General features: G+C 39.0%; 1 protein-coding gene across 1 annotated transcript; it reads left to right on the forward strand.

Moving 5' to 3' along the window:
- Nucleotides 1–1349: 1349 nt before the first annotated feature.
- On the forward strand, nt 1350–8847 carry LOC110710130 (sulfoquinovosyl transferase SQD2-like). Its single transcript, XM_021888381.1, has 11 exons — nt 1350–1745; nt 2803–2869; nt 4340–4410; nt 5262–5379; nt 5482–5555; nt 5675–5730; nt 5820–5903; nt 6070–6157; nt 6255–6332; nt 7562–7618; nt 8062–8847. The coding sequence occupies exons 1-11, from the start codon at nt 1432–1434 to the stop codon at nt 8555–8557; spliced, it is 1503 nt and encodes a 500-aa protein (XP_021744073.1). The 5' UTR covers nt 1350–1431; the 3' UTR covers nt 8558–8847.
- Nucleotides 8848–18675: the final 9828 nt, after the last annotated feature.

Raw genomic sequence — 18675 nt, forward strand, 5'->3', positions numbered from 1 at the left:
GGCTCAGGAAGGCTTGATCCTTATGCCTTGGATTGAGTTTAAAGATGCCCTTATTCTAAAAAGTTTAAATGAAAGTCTTGATCCTTATGCCTTAGTTTGTGATTTTCATATATTTTTTTGTTTTTTGTGAACTAACGTGTTGACTAGGTCCAAAAAAGGTCTTGCAGGTTTTTCTAAAAAAGAAACAAATTATAAATCAAGTGAAATTTCTAAGGTACTCCCGGGTGCACCATGCGCATGGTATACCTAGAAAGAACATTACACTTATGTTTAAAGAACACGGGCAAAAAAAAGAATTTTACATACATTTACAAAGAACGCGAGCATAACATGTTCATTGGGTATGAAATATATGTTCTTTACATTATAATCTATGTTCGTTTATTAATGTATGTAGATTAAAAATTTTCTTTGAGTTTCTATAATACAAAGTATGTTCTTTTACTTGAATAATTTGTTCTTCTATGCTCATGTTCGTTTATTCCTTTATGTTCTTTTGGGTATTATATTTGTTTAATCATTGTGCTATTTTCTTTATCCCTTGTGTTCTTCAAAGTTTTTGTTTTTATTGTTAAGCTTGTATGTGTTTTAGTGTATATGTTATTTGAATTGATCTCTTATATTGTTTGAATTTGACGACCCTTAATCTTCAATATCGTTTATTAAATTATATTTTTTTGTATATTAAATATCATCTAATTGTGTATTTTTTTTAAAAAAAAAGATTTATGAAAGTTGATGATGACATTATACTTTTAGATACTCCTCTATTGATGATTGATTTTCAGATCTAAATAACATTCGTAATACTGTACAAAAGTAAGAAACGGATGAAGAATGATTTAAGAATTTTAGGACTTGTTTGATTGCCTAACAAATTCATGGGAAGTTTATTTTCCTAGGAAATAGATATATGTATACTTGTTTGATTGACAATAATGTAGGAAGTGGGACTTCCTTGGAACTTTTACTTCACACAAAATGAAGAAATTAATTTACCTAGCTCCCCTTAGGTAAATGAAACTTCCCATGGGAAGTAAAAATTCCTAAGTCCAACCAAACAATATTTGGCAATTCCTAGGAATTACATTTTTATGTGCAATGAATTTTCATTGGAATTTCCACTTTCTACGTCCAACCAAATAAGCCCTTATTTATTGTGGTCACAATAAAGTTGTCGTGCAAGAAATAAACATGGCTTCCCCACAAAACCTATGGGGAAGCATATGCCAAAATTTTTTGCAATTATACTCTTTAAGTTTAGAATATCCCACGAGTAAGGTGCCTTTGGATTCCCCCCCCCCCCCCCCCCGAAAAAAAACACCCCAATCACATTGCCAAAATATTTTATCACAATCAAATAAAACCACACATCATCAGTCAGCTCTTAAATAATCTATCTCCTCCTCCTACATATATTTAATAGTCTCTATGATGACTTCTTCTCTTTCAATAAGGTCTTCTCTTTCTCTCTCCAATTGTCCCACCTGCTCTTCTTCCTCTTCATCTTCTCTCAATTCTTTACATTTTCCTTCTCAAAGACAAATACCCATTTCCCAGAAAGTGTCCAAGATTAGATCTTTAAGTTCTAAAGTGCAGAAATCAGAAAGGGTAGTTGATAGATTTGGTGTTAAAGTTTGTAAAATGGCCATTAATGGTGAAGAACAAGAGGCTCCTTTGCTTGAAGAAGCTGAGACTTCTAAACCTCGTCGGATTGCTCTTTTTGTTGAGCCTTCTCCTTTTGCGTTAGTATCTTTCTTTTTTGCTTATTTTTTGGGGTTTTGAATTTGTGTTGAATAATGATGAACCCCATATAATTTCTTAGATTTTAGTGTAAAATGGAATTTCGTCCTTGAATTATTTATCAACATTGTTACTATTTCATCATTTAATTTTAGATGTTGGCTAATTATATGTACTGAATCTAAATTGTACTTCCTTGGTCTAAATTGTTGGCTAATTATATGTTGTGATTTGGGGATATGGGTAATCTTGAGCTTCATTGGTTTGCTAATTGCTAATATATGTGACAAGTCTTTGACTACAGTATAATTTTGACAATTTTACTTTCTTAAGATATTCCAAACATTTGGCAAGTTTATTATTCCTGTTGAATTATGCCAAATTTATCTTGAGTTTTATTGATGATTAAGTTTTGTATTGCTCCTTTAGACCAATACTTGGTGTTGAGATTGTATTATTATTTTTCCAAATTCTTTTGATCCATGATAGGCGGTAATGGTTATGACTTTATTTGAAATTTGATTAGTGGAGCCAATATCCATGGTAATGGTAATGCATCTCAATTGGATTTGTTAATCCCTAAGTATATGCTTTTCTTAATAAATACATCACCAATCAATACCACCTATGACGACCATATATATTGTGGTGACGGATGGTAACAGAAGTATATGGCGAGGGAAAAAAAAGACATATTTGGGTTTGGAAGCACTTGGATGTTGACATGGGACATTCCTTAAAAATTACATATAAATTCAGTATCATTCCTTCTATGTATTATTCCCTATCAAAGTATCAAATACGAAGTAGGATGGTAAATCAAACCTGGTTTCTAAGGTCTTTTATAGCCTTAATTAAATTATGAGAATCAAGCAACTATGTTTTTTGGTTTGGTGGAGATGCTTCTCCAACAAACAAATGTTGTTGTTGGACATGTCTTGTATGGTGTTTATTTCTATAGACAAGTATTCAAATTATACTAATGGTTATTGTGTTGATAAAACAGAGAAATTACAATACAGTTGCTGATTATGTTTGCATTTCTTTTTTGTATTGCAGTTATGTGTCTGGATATAAAAACAGGTTTCAGAATTTCATTAAATATCTACGTGAAATGGGTGATGAGGTACAGCCTTCATACTTTTATATTCTTACTGTTTTTTGATGCAAAAATTCTTACTGTAATTGTTGCTATTTATCTCCACTTAAGTTAATGGTAAATTGGTAATTAATGACGGCCGTTAATGGGAATGAATTGTATATAAAATTTGCTAATCAATATCCAACCTATGGTACTGTTAGTTCATTCTGTATTGTCCCTTTTTATTCACAAATTTTCATTACTATCCATTATCACTTAGGGGGTGGTATTGGGTGGTAATGAACATTTATGAAGAAAATACAAGTTTGGGGAGGACATTGCACTACTATGAACATGAGATGATTCCTTTTCTTTTCAAATTATGCTTATATGCAGAGATGATACTTTTCTTTTCAATTTTTGCTTATATTCATTCCCATTACCACAATTTCTTTTTCAGGTTTATCTCTTGCATTTTTTTTGCATGATGAAATATGTCATGTCTTTTTTGTTTTCCTAGCTCCATACCTTGATTATTTTATTTAATTTTTCTTTGATCACCTTTCTATGCTTTTAAATGTTTGGAATGAGACAAAAAGGTCAAATAGAAAATTACAAAGGCAATATGGAATGTGTGTCACATGAACTGGGCCTATTGGCGTAGAGAAACAGACCCTTTTTGTTTAATCTACCTTTCTTGACATCTTCTCAGGTTGTAGAAACCACTCCTTAGAGGATTGTCACTTCAAGAAAGCTTAAAGTAAACAAGTTGTGACCATGAATGAGAAGGATGAGAACCTATTATAGACTATATGGATTCAATATTAGACTTGGACAAATGGATCATAATACTCGTAACACAAAAACTTGAATAAGTGTCAGATTCTATTTTAAAGATTCTAAAGATAATTCAATAAGACGAGAATGTAATTCACGAGCAAACTGCAAATATATGTTGTTGCCTCCTTTACATCATGTGTACTGTCTATTAAACATTTAAACCTAAACACCTCCCTTGTATAATATGTTATTAAATACATCAAGCATCAGATTGAACAAGAAAGGATAAAATAAGGTTACATTGTCCAAAAATTCTGGAAATTGAACTATCAATGACTATCACAGTATCACATAGGACATAAGAAATATGAGGTTAAAGACAATCTAAATCCACTTCCTCCATTTAATACCAAAAGCATTTTACCCCGTCATTGAATGTAAGGGACTCCAACTAGCCCTATCATTTACCTTCTCCGTGTTGTGCTAAATAGTACCGATAGAGTAACCCGCTTGATTGATAGTTGTTGATCAGCTCATCCAATTTGTGCTATTCATTCATCTAAAATCTGCCTACCCTGCACATATGCACTTTGGTCAGGAACATCAGTAGAAGCTATTTACTTGGAGAACAAAGTCTTAGAATACTAGTGGCTATATGTTTGACTGCTCAATCTAGATTCCAAATGTATCACACACACACAAAGCATACAGAATGGTAATTGTTTACCTTTCCAGGTGATGGTTGTAACAACACATGAAGGAGTACCAGAGGAGTTTTATGGAGCAAAGTTAATTGGCTCACGAAGGTTGGTATTGTTGCTTTAAGATTAAGCATCATGATTGAATCATCACTTCATTATATCTTCTTAAATAACGTGGACTATACTGCTTTTTAATTTCCTGGCATGCCTACTATGCTGTTGGTACAGGCAATTATCTGTTTCTGCAGTGGCTTATAAATAGGTGCTGAGGCATATGGAGACATGGTTTGTTCCCCTTTTTTTGTTAGGTGGGACAATTTTGATGAGACGTGCGTTAGGCGCGCTGGACCCAAAACTGCACAACTGCTTTGTTTTAGACCAAAATTGCTACTTGTTATTAAGTTTGTTTCACTTCAATGATGCATAAGACGCAGAAAAATCCATATTACCTTTGTGCACCTTGAGCCTTTATTATACATTGGTCTTCAACCTTTTTATTTCAACTTTATGGATCCAACAACAATGATTTCATTTGCGAAATTCCATGGGCTATGGTGTAGGAACTTGGCCTTTGTTTGCTATTAAATGTATGTCTTCATATGTAACTGAATAAAGGGTATGCACTGTCTTTTAACCTATGCTTTACGATATCTATTGGATGCAATGTGTAAAAACTTTCTCAGTTTTGCTTCTTCATTAATTTGTTACATGATTTTGAATGGAGCAAATAGCAGGGGTTGAAATAAATTTAAAGCAATCCTTGTAAATGTGTGTCCTAAAAAATTTGTTATTAGGTGCATGAGAATGTGCGGTTTCACCTGCTGTCTTCTTGTCTTTTTGTTGATCTATGTCCGCTGGATTGGTGCTTGATGTCTGTATGTCATAATATTATTCCTAAAAGGCTCTCGGCTATCTACGTCCCACTTAGGTTTAATGCTGCTTCTGTGATTTTGCAGTTTTCCTTGCCCATGGTATCAGAAAGTCCCTCTCTCTTTGGCTCTTAGTCCCAGAATAATTTCAGAGGTTGCAGCATTTAAGCCTGATATCATACACGCATCATCTCCTGGTATCATGGTGTGTTGGGATGAAAATAAATGCTGTTAATTTTGTGTATCAATTTAATCTCTCTGATTAATTGTATAAGCATGGTTATTAAGTTAATCTACATATCTGTAGGTATTTGGTGCACTAGCCATTGCAAAAATGTTGTGTGTGCCAATTGTGATGTCATACCATACTCATGTCCCTGTGTAAGTTACTATATTTCTTTTTTTTTTTTTTATTTGTTTTTATTTCTTTTCAGCATGACAGTACCTTTAATGTTGGGTGTTCCTATAGAACCAAAATTTTGACTCTTGTATATCTACAGATATATTCCAAGGTACACTTTCAGTTGGCTAGTGAAACCCATGTGGCTCGTCATTAGTAAGTGTTTCTTGGGTATCTGAAATTGGTTGCTATGAATTATCAATTTTGTTTATCTAAAATAAGCTCTGATAACCTCCTTTCGCCAGAGTTTCTGCACCGAGCAGCTGACCTCACTCTGGTACCTTCAGCAGCCATTGCAAAGGATCTATTGGCAGCAAAGGTAACAGCAGGTAATTATTCTTCAGCGTTTTGAACTTAATTCTACTAAGTTATTATCCTTAGAATTGCCTTTTTATTCTCGTGAGAATATAGGCCAAGTTTCTTATGCTTCCACATAATTATGTTTCTAAATTTATTTTATTTATTTAATTTTTTTTTAATGTGTTGACACAACAGACAATAGGATTCGTCTATGGAATAAAGGAGTAGATTCTGAAAGCTTCCACCCTCGCTTCCGTTCATCTGAAATGAGATGGAGACTTAGGTAAAGTGAAGATATTTTCATAATTCATCATAGGGTACTATGTTACATGTGAGCTTTTTTCTAACTATTATATTTGATATCCTTGCTGCTGTATCAGTAATGGAGAGCCTGACAAACCACTCATAGTCCACGTTGGTCGCTTAGGCGTTGAAAAGAGTTTGGATTTTCTTAAAAGGTATTTCTCGCTACAGGAAAGTGTTTATATATAATGACAGAAAATTTGTGAATTGATATTAGGATTCATAGATTTTATAAAATTTTCCCTTCTGTATAATGAATTGCTGCTTTTCTCTTGGCAAATTTTAATTATTTGGAATAGTATCTTAGCTAGGTTGTTTTGACTAGCCATGTTAAGATAATGTGTAACTTACTCGAGTGTCAGTTTGCATGTCTTACACCTCTTTGAGCATGGGTAATTAAGTGGAGGCATTAAAAATTCTGGTAAAAGGAAGCAAAATTTTGTGCATCTTGAGACATGTGCATCTTTTGAGCATAATCTGCATATTTTCAATGTTAAGTTACAGAGTCAGTTCCAGTGAGAACGAAGTCTACAATGTGAACTGATAACCAATTTTGCCCCTTATAAGTAAACACAAATTCTTATATGTGTTTGGCCACAAGCCATGAAGGGGTTACTTCGTTAGTGTTATAGGGGTTACTTGTTCACTGTTACAGGGGTTACTTCGTGAGTGTTATTGGGGTTACTCCGTCAGTGTTAAAGGGGTTACTCGGTTAGTACTACAGGGGTTACACGGTTAGTGTTATAGGGAGGGTTTGTTTTCTTACAAGCGGGTCACATGGTGCGGCTAGCCGCACACATGACGGGCTGATCATTAAACTAATTTGTATTTATTTTAATGTAGTGTATATATTCTTGCAACTTTTTGTGCTTGATGTCATTGAAGAAAATTCAAAATCATCTATTATGTTGAATCCCACCACTTTTTGTTTTTAACCGATCACTTTCAGTTTGACGCATAAGTATTTGATGTTGGAGTTTGTTTGCTGTTATATTCTGGATATTTTACTACTTTAGTCTGAGACTCTGAGTCTTCCACAATTTAATTCTGAGTATTGCTTTATTCCCAGTAGTAGTGTAGAACTCACTGGCTATTTCTTGATAACTGAACATAGGGTTTAACTATTTCTTTTTTTTGACACTGGTCATGGGAGAACATCCTATTGTAATCACGAGGTTTGCTGTAGTAATTTAATTTGTCTTTCCCTGAGATTTTAACGTCTCAATACTTGATAAGATCTGAAATTGCAAATTTGGAGTTGCGAACTGTAAAAGCTTTGTGCTAGAGGAGATTTGCTTCTAATATTTCTGTTTCCTATTGCACCATATATATCTTGTACTCTTAATTTGTTAGACCTAAATATCTGACTTGTGTAATTGATCAGGGTAATGGATGAACTACCAGAAGCAAGGATTGCTTTTATTGGTGATGGTCCTTATAGGTAAGTCTCATCGAGATCTTCTTTGTGCCTTTGTAGTAGATAAGGTCATGCATTAGTTCAACCTAGCTAAAGCTGCTAGGTTTTGGAAGGATATATGTACAAAGATCTCCAGGTGCCCTCCTTTCCTCTACCCCCCCCCCCTTATAGGAGAGTCATACCCGTCTTTTTGCCTAACCCGGCCTTCCAATCTTTTCACCCCCCCCCCCCCCCCGGGGTCCATGCACTCAAAGCCGGATGCTTTAGGGTGCCCACGTAACCAACAGTTAACGACTTATGTGATTATATAATTGATACTTTTGTCTGACATCATTTGAACTGCAATGCCACTGTGGTGAGCCATGCTTTCTGGTTTAGTCATTTCCTTAACAGACAAAAAGGCACTTCCGTAGTCAGCTGATATGTCTATTTTATCAACTTTAATGATGTAAATAATTTCCTTTCAGGGAGGAGCTGGAAAAGATGTTTGCTGGTATGCCTGCTGTATTCACTGGAATGTTGCAGGGTGAAGAACTCTCTCAAGCATACGCCAGTGGTGATGTTTTTGTGATGCCCTCAGAATCCGAGACTCTTGGTCTTGTTGTATTGGAGGCCATGTCATCTGGAATTCCTGTCGTGGGTGCTCGTGCAGGAGGAATCCCTGACATAATACCTGAAGATCAAGAGGGTAAAACTGGTTTTCTCTTTAGTCCTGGGGACCTTGATGATTGCCTCAGTAAACTGAAGCCTCTATTGCATGATCGAGAACTGCGAGAGACCATTGGGAAAGCTGCTCGTGAAGAGATGGAAAAGTATGATTGGAGGGCTGCCACTAAAACGATACGCAATGAGCAATATAATGCAGCAATCTGGTTCTGGCGTAAAAAGAAGGTACATCTGATGAGACCTGTCCAGTTGCTGCTTAACTTCTTTGTAAAATCACCACAAGTAAGCTACAGATGACGTAGATAATTACCATTCGCGGTGTTCAGATCTGCAGTATGATGTTTATAAGGGTTGTTTGATGGTCTTGAAATTAAGACCTTACATTCGGATATTTTATTTGTGATTTGATAGCCTTTTTGTTGTATATTATGGGCCTACCTTGTTGTGTCTAAAGGCATTTATATATTGATTTGGATGTTAGCTTAGAGGATTTATTATTATTTCGAAGTAACTATTTTCATGTAATAACACAAAAAGAAAAAAACAAAAAGAAAAAAAAAAGCTTCGGATTATTGTTAGTTATTCAAGTTCCATTTCTAAATAATTGACATGTTTTACTTTTTTTTCAATAATCATTTTTTTTATTGATAAAGTAAGGTACATGGTAATAGTCCCTCTATCATAGGGAAGGATTATTAAGATCTAGAAGTCCCCCTATCACTACAAAGACTAATAAATTAGAGAAAAAGGAAAAGTACAAACTACGGAGAGATTCTCAAGGAAGCTAGTACAAGTCTTCCTAAAGAAGCTCATCCAGAATCTAAACCACCAAATTTGACCACCGACGACCGAGGCAACCACAACCAAGTTCGGCGGCAAGGCGAGAACCAAGCTTCAAGGTACTAGGAGCAGATGCTGTTGGGTTTCGTAGAGTCCGACGCTACGCGGAAGAGTTCGCCCAAGGCCCGCACACTAATTAAAGCGACTAAGCATGCAATCACAAATTAAACAACAAATAAGAGAGAGAAGGAAAAGACATTTTTACCTTGGCGCGTGCTTCGCTCGAACCCTAGCTCTTACTTCAAAACTTGAACCCCGCAAATGCGAAGGTCTCCGGTGGCTCGTACCCACGAACCCGACCCGAACGATCCAAGTCCCGAAGGTTAGTCGGGACTCGACCAATAAAAACTAGAATTTTACGAACTTAAGGTTTTCTCACTTTTCTAAGGAGATGTCTTTTTAGTTCCACTCAAGTGTTCTTCCCAAATCCCAAAACCTTAGTATTTATAGGGAAATGAACTTGAAATTCCCACACTCAATCAATGTGGGAGATTTGCAATTTTCCCATTTTATTTTAATAAAAACAAAAATAAAATTGCAATTCAATCAATAAGTTACAAGTGGCACAAGGAGGATGAGAGATTAGGTGAGGACCATTTCCAAGGGGAGAGACCATAACCTTGCTCCCCAAGGCAAAGCTCACACCCTTGGTCCCCACAAGAAAACCGACTCTCCCCATCCAAGTGGTTGGTTGGCAGCCAAGGCTGCCAGCTGGCGCCGAGCACCAAGGCTGGGCAGCCTGGCCAGCCAACCAGCACACATGCACAGCCAGCCGCAAGCATAAGCAGCCAGCTAGTGCATGCGTGCTGCTGCCCAGCCACACATGCTGGGCGCTATTGCTAGGCGAGGCATTGCGAGCTGCTTGGTGCATCATTGCTGGGTGTTGCTTTGCAAAGCGCACACACACACACGCATAGCTCATCACGCTGCTGGCTGGTGCGTGGTGCTGTGCGATGCTATGCGAGGCACACGCACACACACACGCACAACCCAACACGCTGTTGGCTGGTGCGTGGTGCTATGCGATGATATGCTAGCAATGCCCCAGCGCCTAGCTTGCTAGCAAGGCCTAGCCTTGCGATGCTTTCTTGGCTAGCTGTGCGCCAGCGCCTAGCATGCTAGCAAGGCCTAGCCTTGCGATGGCTGGGCGCATGGCATGCTAGCACACACGCAAGGCTGCGATGCTTGCGGTGGCTAGCTAACATGCATGGGCCTAGCACGCCTAGTATGCTAGGCTTGCGACTAGCATTGCGATGCACATGCTAGCTCGAGATAGCCTAGCCCTCGCATGGCTAGGCCAATGCGAGGCTACGGCCTAACTCGAACTTGTAACTTGATTGATTTCATGTCTCGTCGAATTCTAAATTCGACTTGACTTGCGACGCTCGGTCTCGACGCTCTAAGCTCGATATCCGACGTCTTTGTTCGTAAAACTCTGTTGACTCACCAAATCCTTCGGATTGATTCGTCGTCTCGGATCGGTTGTTCGATTGGGTTTGACCCGAAGGGTTCAGTCAAGATTAAGCTGTAATATTAATTGTACATTAATATTACTGATCAGAAGCGGCCTCCACCTAGGCATTACGATCACTTGGCCTTACTGAAGAATTATCTTTCTAATAATTCTGAACCCTCTATCGGAATAATACACTTGTTGGAAGGACACCATTCCTTTCAATCTCCCACTTGTCCTTCCGGACAAGTGTGCGATTTGTGCATAGCCCTTTTCCTATGTCTCTTAATGTCTCTTCATGAACTATAAGGTAAGATTCTTCGTCATCCTTATTACGTCCAGAAGTGTTTCTCAATTCCCGAGTTTGACTGTCAATAAACAGATGATTTCTAAAATCCATCTGAGCACGGCCATGCATTTTCACAGTCTCGCTCTTCGAGAGGCCTTGTAAACAACAAAGACATGTTCCCTATCGTTAATAGGGGGACATTCCCAGTCTTGTACTGTAAGCTTCTCTTACTAAGAGGACCTAGTCGCCTGAGTGTTGCCGTTATAATCCCCAGTTACGGCAGACGTTTGACAACGTCAAGAAGGCTTGTACTCAAACAAGAGAACTTGCAGTACTCATGGTCGAGGAAAAAAGTTCCGATAGCTATAATGAGAAATATACTTATGACGATTTGATATCTCTTAAAGTATTCTCATAGGTCTATCCGGTACAGTTCCAAACTAGCACATGTGCAAATGATTTATAATTATCATGTCCTTGTAGCACAAGAAACGGTGCTATAAATCATACTACACACTAATCTCAAGTGGTCATTAATCGTCCATCATTTAAATGACCTCGATTAGGGACAATTTTCGATTAAAATATTCAATGTTCACTTAACACATGTTTCTTTATCCAAGACATGGTCTTGATACCCTGTTTTGAATATTCTCAGAAATCGAATGGACTCATTATTTAATTCTAAACCACGATTAAATAGATATGGAGTAATAATAAATTTGCAGAAAGTTTAATTGCTCCAAAATTGAATGGTTCAACATAGTGTTTTACATTAAGACATCGAGTTTAATTTAAACATCTATACATGGAAATCATGTTAGGTTTCGTAGTGACCCACACTACGCGGAAAGAAACCTGCCAAGACCCGCCCCCATAATAAATGTAATTAACAAGCAAAACATAATTAAACACAAGAAAGGATAAAAGATTATACCTTTGACGCGTGCTTCGCTCAACTATGAGCTCTTACTTGAACCCCGAAAATACGAGCTCTCCAACGGGTACGTACCCTCGAACCCGACCCGAGCGTCCTAAGTCTCGAAGGTTAGTCGAGAGCCGGACAAATAAAACCATGAGTTTTACGAATCAAGGTTTACTCAAATCAAGAGTTGCCTTTTTAATTCCACTCAAGATTGTTCTTTCCCAAATACCCAAACTTTGGTATTTATAGGGAAATGAACCCTTGAACTTCAATTCCCAACCAATGTGGGAGAATGAATAATTTTGATAATTAATTTAATTCCAAAATAAATTAATAATCAAATCAATCACAATGCAACAAGTGTCAAGGAGAGAGAGAGGGTTAGGTGAGGACCATGAACCTTGGGGGGGACCATTGCCTTGCTCCCCAAGGCATGCTCCAAGCCTTTGGTCCCCACTCACCACAAACCGCCTCAAGCAAGGGTTGTTGGGCTGCTGCCAGCTAGAACGCCAGCTAGCACTGCCAGCTAGCCTAGCCAGCAGCCTCGCATCCCCAGCCAGGCAATGCGTGCTGGTGCTGGGCGATGCTTGTGCTGCTGCTGCGTGGCAGTGCTAGGCACTGCTAGCTGCTGGCGATGGTGCTGGCCCTTGCCTCTCTCGCCATCGCACACGCACACACCCACTCGCATATCCAGCACAGCCAGGCCAGAATACGCATAGCCCAGCCAGCGCACTCACACACGCAAGGCCTAGCATGCGTGCTGCTAGCGAGCCACGCATGCTGGGCTTGGTGTTGCATGCTAGCTTGTTGTGATTGGTGATGCCATGCGAACGCATGCACGCAAGCACACAGCTACGCGAAGGCTCGGTGCTGCATTGCGAGGCTGCTGGGTGATGGTGCACACGTACACGCACACACGCATGCGCCTAGCACTGTGATGGTGCTGTGCGTGGCGCTAGGGTGCTGCGATAGTGCCCACGCACATGCACACACACATGGGTGCTGTGCTTGGTGCGATAGGGCTGCGATGGTGCCTAGGCATCATGCTAGTGCTGCGATAGCGCCTAGGCATGTTGCTAGGGCTGCGATAGCGCCTAGGCACTCATGCCTCGCCTAGCACACCATGGTGCGCCTAGGCTTGCGATGAGCTAGCCTAGCCTAGCTACGGCCACGCTCATACTTGTCGCTTGTGATTTTGCGATGCTCGGTCTCGACGCCCTAAGCTCGATATCCGACGTCTGTATTCGTAAAACTCTGTCGACTCATTAAATCCTTCGGATTAATTCGTCATCTTGGATCGGTTGTTCGATTGGGTTCGACCCGAAGGGTTCAGTTAAGATTATGCTGTAATATTAATTGTACCTTAATATTACTGATAGGAAGCGGCCTCCACCTCGGCATTCCGATCACTTGACCTTACTGGAGAATTAGCTCTGTAATAATTCTGAACCCTCTATCAGAATAATACACTTGTTGGAAGGACACCATTCCTTTCAAATCAAAGCCAATCTCCAATGTGCTTGATTCCCATTGCCTCAACGTGCTTGTTGTGCTTCACTTGAGACAAAGGTTTAGTCAAAGGATCGGCTACATTGTCGTCCGTTCCAATCTTACAAATTCTGATTTCACCCTCGGATTTCCATTCCCTTATCATGTGAAATCGCCACTTGACATGTTTGACCTTCTAGTGTTCCCTTGGCTCCTAGGCCTGAGCAATAGCTTCATTGTTATCACAATAGAGGTCTATTGGACCCTTGATTGAGGGTACAACACCAAGTTCACCAATGAATTTACGAATCCAAACTGCCTCCTTAGCTACTTATGAAGCTGCCAAGTATTCGGCTTCAGTTGTAGAATCTGTAGTGGTGCTCTGCTTTGCACTCTTCTAACTAAACGCTCATCCATTAAGGTAGAATATGTACCCCGACTGCGACTTGGAGTCATCTCTGTCAGTCTAGAAGCTCGCGTCAGTATAACCTTCAACAACCAACTCATTACAGCCACTATAGACCAAGAATTTATCCTTGTTCCTTTTCAGGTACTTTAGGATATTCTTGGCCGCAGTCCAATGTGCCTCTCCTGGGTTTGATTGGTATCGGCTCGTAGCACTTAAGGCATACGATACATCCGACCTAGTACATATCATGGCATACATGATCGATCCAATAAGCGAAGCATATGGAATCTGACTCATTCTCTCTCGCTCATCAGGTGTCTGTGGACACTGTTTTTTGCTGAGAGTTATGCCATGGGACATGGGTAGGTGCCCTCTCTTGGCTCCTTCCATGTTGAATCGTGCCAATACCTTATCTATATAAGTACTTTGGCTCAATCCAATCATCCTCTTAGATTTATCCCTATAGATCTTGATGCCCAATGTGTACTGTGCCTCTCCCAAGTCCTTCATTGAATAGCACTTTCCCAGCCAGCCTTTTACGGACTCTAACAGTTTAGTGCTGTTTCAAATGAGTAATATGTCATCGACATATAATACTAGGAATGCGATGTCACTCCCACTAACCTTCTTGTAGACACAAGACTCATCTGGATTCTTGATAAAACCAAACTTACTAATGGCTTCATCGAATCGCTGATTCCAACTTCTGCTTGCCTGCTTTAGTCCATAAATGGACTTCTTAAGCTTACATACCTTCCCAACATTGCTTGGATCAATAAAACCTTCCGACTGTGTCATATACACAGTTTCTTCCAAAATCCCATTAAGGAAGGCGGTTTTGACATCCATTTGCCATATTTCATAATCGTAATATGCAGCAATCGCTAGGATGATCCGGACGGACTTAAGCATTGCAACTGGTGAAAAGGTTTCATCATAATCAACTCTGTGAATTTGTCTGTAACCTTTTGCCACTAGTCTAGCTTTGTATATAGATACATTTCCATCTTTGTCTGTTTTCAATTTGAAAATCCATTTGCAACCGATAGGTGTATAACCTTCGAGCAAATTAACCAAGTCCCAGACTTGATTTTCAGACATGGAGTCCATCTCGGATTTCATAGCCTCTTGCCATTTAGCAGAGTCAGGGATCGTCATAGCTTTTTTGTATGTCGCTTGCTCATCTCCATCCATAAATAGGATGTCTTGATCTTCGGTTAAGACAATACCAAGGTATTTGTCTGGTTGAGATCTTGGCCATTACGACCTACGCAAGGTAATAGGTTGAGCATTTGTATTGTTGGTTTGACTCTGACCAATGTCAACAGCTGCTTCTAAAGCACTTTGATTGTCAGTTTTGTCATGTTGACTTTGTTGCTTTACCTCTCGAACTTCGTCGAGTTTGATTTTCCTCCCACTTGTCATTTTGGAAAGGCGTTCTTCTCCAAAAAGACACCATTACGAGCAACAAACACTTTGTTCTCGGATTTATTGTAGAAGTATTACTCCTTGGTTTCTTTTGGGTAGCCCACAAAGAAACACTTGTCTGATTTTGGGTGAAGTTTGTCAGAAATTAATCTCTTGACATATGCTTCGCAACCCCGAATCTTAAGAAAAGACAACCTGGGAGGTTTCTTCGTCCATAATTCATATGGAGTCTTTTCAACAGCTTTTAACGGAGCACGGTTCAGTGTTAGTGTCGTAGTTAGAAGTGCGTGTCCCCGGAAAGAGATAGGAAGTTCAGTAAGACCCATCATTGATCGAACCATGTCTAACGAAGTTCGATTCCTCCGTTCGGATACTCCGTTCCATTGTGGAGTTCCGGGAGGTGTCAACTCTGAAAGAATACCATTTTCTTTCAAGTGATCGTCGAATTCATGGCTCAAATACTCGCCACCTCGATCCGATCGAAGTGCTTTTATTTTCTTGCCAAGTTGATTTTCAACTTCACTCTGAAATTCTTTGAATTTCTCAAAAGATTCAGATTTGTTCGACATAAGATAGACATAACCATATCTACTGTAGTGGTCGGTGAAGGTAATGAAATATCGATATCCTTGCCTTGCGGGTGTACTCATTGGTCCACATACATCCGTATGTATTAGACCCAATAAGTCACTTGCCCTTTCTCCCAACTTGGAGAATGGCTGCTTTATCATCTTGCCTAATAGACATCCTTCGCAATTTTCAAACGACTCCAAGTCGAATGAGTCAAGAACACCTTCTTGAAGAAGTTTCTTGATGCGTTTGACGTTAATGTGGCCAAGACGACAATGCCACAAGTAGGTTTGATTCGACTCGATGGTCTTAGCCCTCTTGGCGGTATCATAAATTGGTCTAAACATATGCAATTTTATAGAACATATAAACAAGACATTTTAACAAACCAACCATTAATTAAGTCTTGTGATCAAAATAACTTGGTGTCCAACACCATAGATCAAAAGTATGTTCAAAAGCATAAGAAACAACCATTGTTTAATTACAAGTCATAGACAAAATAAATGTGCCTACAAGCACGATCAAAAGACCATCTTTGTCGTCCGCTTGTTGATGCACATGGTATCCAATACCCTCTCACTTGTGATGCCCTCTCACTTGGTTCCTGAAAAGGAAACATAAAGTGAGTTATACATGGTATCTAATACCTATGAATAGCTTTAAACACAAGTGTTAATGAAGATACCTAAGGCAGATGCCACATTCCTCTCCTCCTCCTTTCGGAAGATCTTGCATTCCCTCTTGTAGTGGCCTTGCCCACCACAATAGAAGCACCGCATCCTTGCCTTGTTCTTAAACTCCCTCTTCCTTGCTCTCAAGGGCCTCTTGGTCACTCCATAGGTGGTGGCTCGGCTGAGTAGTTGCACCACCTCTTTTAAAGAGCGTGTCTCCTTTCCCGCAGCTATATCACTAGTAGACAAAAGGAAATAGGCACCGCACTTTTGGCATCGGTTTTTGAAAACCGGTGGGAAAAAATTAGGCGGGATTGGGAATACAGATTTTTGGCACTGGTTAACCGATGCCAATTAAAAAAAAAAAATAGAAAACCGGTGGGCTTTCGCACCGGTTCAAGCCAAACCGGTGCCAATTAAAAAAAATTTATAAAAAAAAATTCGGTCTTCTCCTTTTATTCATTCCCTCAGCCCCTCTATCTCTCTCTCATATTCATTCTCTCTCATCAACCCTCCCTTATCTCCTTTTATTTTCTGATCTTTCAGCGCTCCTTCTCTCTCATCTCCCTTATCTCCAAAATCCGCAGCTCAGATCTCTCTAATCTCTCGTTCTCAGATCTCTCATCTTCTTCCTCAGCTGTTTCTCATCTTCTTCTTCCTCATATGTTCTCTCTTCCTCATTTTTTCCTCATTTTCAAAACCTTAGTCTAAGTTCGAAACCATCGCCGTCGCCGTTCATGCAATAACCAGCCCCCACCGTTCATGCAATCACCGGCCGCCGTTTTTCTCTCCAAAAATTATTAGAAAATCAAAATTTAAGTTAGGGTTTCTGGTTTCTTTAGTTTTGCGTTTTGGTTCAATTATGATGTTAAATTGCCTTGATTCTGGGTTTTTTCTGTTAATTATTCAAGTTCTGTTCGTCAATTATTAGAAAATCAGAATTTATGTGTTATTTTGTTCGAACTTTCTGGGTTTTTTGGATGTAGTTCGACTTTTTTAGGATTTTTTTGGGTTTTCAGGGTTCATAATTTCTGGGTTTGTTGGTTTTTTTTTCGGGTTTTTATGGTTTTTCTAGTTGTCTTGCATGGATTATTAGGTTTTGTTCGGGTTTTTTTTTTGGGTTTTTTTCTTGGTTTTTCAATCTTGATTTCTTAGTTTTTCGGGGTTTTTTTTTTGTGTTTTTTGGATGTCTCATTTTTTTGTTCGAACTTTCTGGGTTTTTGGGATGCAGTTCGACTTTTTTAGGTTTTATTTGGGTATTCTGGGTTCAATATTTCTGGGTTTGTGGGTTTTTTTTTTATTTTTTTATTTTGGATGTCTCATTCTTCTTTTTCAACTATTCTCTAGTTTAATTTTTATTAATTTTGGTTTTTTATGATGCAGGTGGTATTAATACTTCAAAAAAAAAATTACAAGGATTGCACATAGAATAAGCTACGCATTCAAGATTCGATTAACAAGTTTTGTTGTACATTGTTAGCGTGATTTATATTTTTTTTTATAATTGTAAAATAACACTTAATTAAATGAATATATATATATATGTGATTAATGTATGATACGATTTGGTGTTTTTTTGTTTGAGGGATTTTTGGTGTTTTATAATTCATTGCATTATGTTTGAGGGAAAAAGACCCAACCTTTTTTTTTTTTTTTTTTGTAAGGTGTAATTGGCACCGGTTAATCGGTGCCAATTCTAGCTAAAACCAAAAAAAAATAAAAATTGCAGGTCTCACTTTTAGCACTGGTTAACCGGTGCCAAATCAAGTAGTTGGCACCGGTTAACCGGTGCTAACTACTTTAGTTGGCACCGGTGCCAAATTTTCACGGAATTGGCACCCCTCAAATCCCCAACGGTTCAAAACCGGTGCGAAAGGGGGGGTTTGAACCGGTGCCTTTTTACCTTTTTCGTCTAGTGTATGCGCTCTAAGTGCATCATAGCTCAAGTGGAGTGAAGCAAGCAAGATATACCCCGCCATCTCATCCTCCAATGAGATTCCGAGAAGCTGCATGTGTTTGAAGAGCCTAGTCATTCCAAGCACATGAGGTCGGAGGGGCATGCCGGGTCTCAATTTGGTATTGTAGACCCTTGACGAAAGCCAGCGCCTTTCCTTAGCAAGACAACCCACATTCGGTGGCTTTATCTTCATGTTTGAGAGTGACCTAGTCAAATCAAACACGAGTCCATCATAGTTGCCATTGTCACTCTTGGTGACTCTTATATTGACAACATCCTCAAATGATTTGAGGAAAATATCTGGAAAATAGAAGGAGAGATTTTCCTTCCAATCTTCCGGGATGGAATTAGCCATTAGATGTGTGACTTTCTTGCAATCGGA

The sequence above is a fragment of the Chenopodium quinoa genome, unplaced genomic scaffold (assembly GCF_001683475.1).
Source record: "Chenopodium quinoa cultivar QQ74 unplaced genomic scaffold, ASM168347v1, whole genome shotgun sequence".
Taxonomy (NCBI): Eukaryota; Viridiplantae; Streptophyta; class Magnoliopsida; order Caryophyllales; family Amaranthaceae; genus Chenopodium; species Chenopodium quinoa.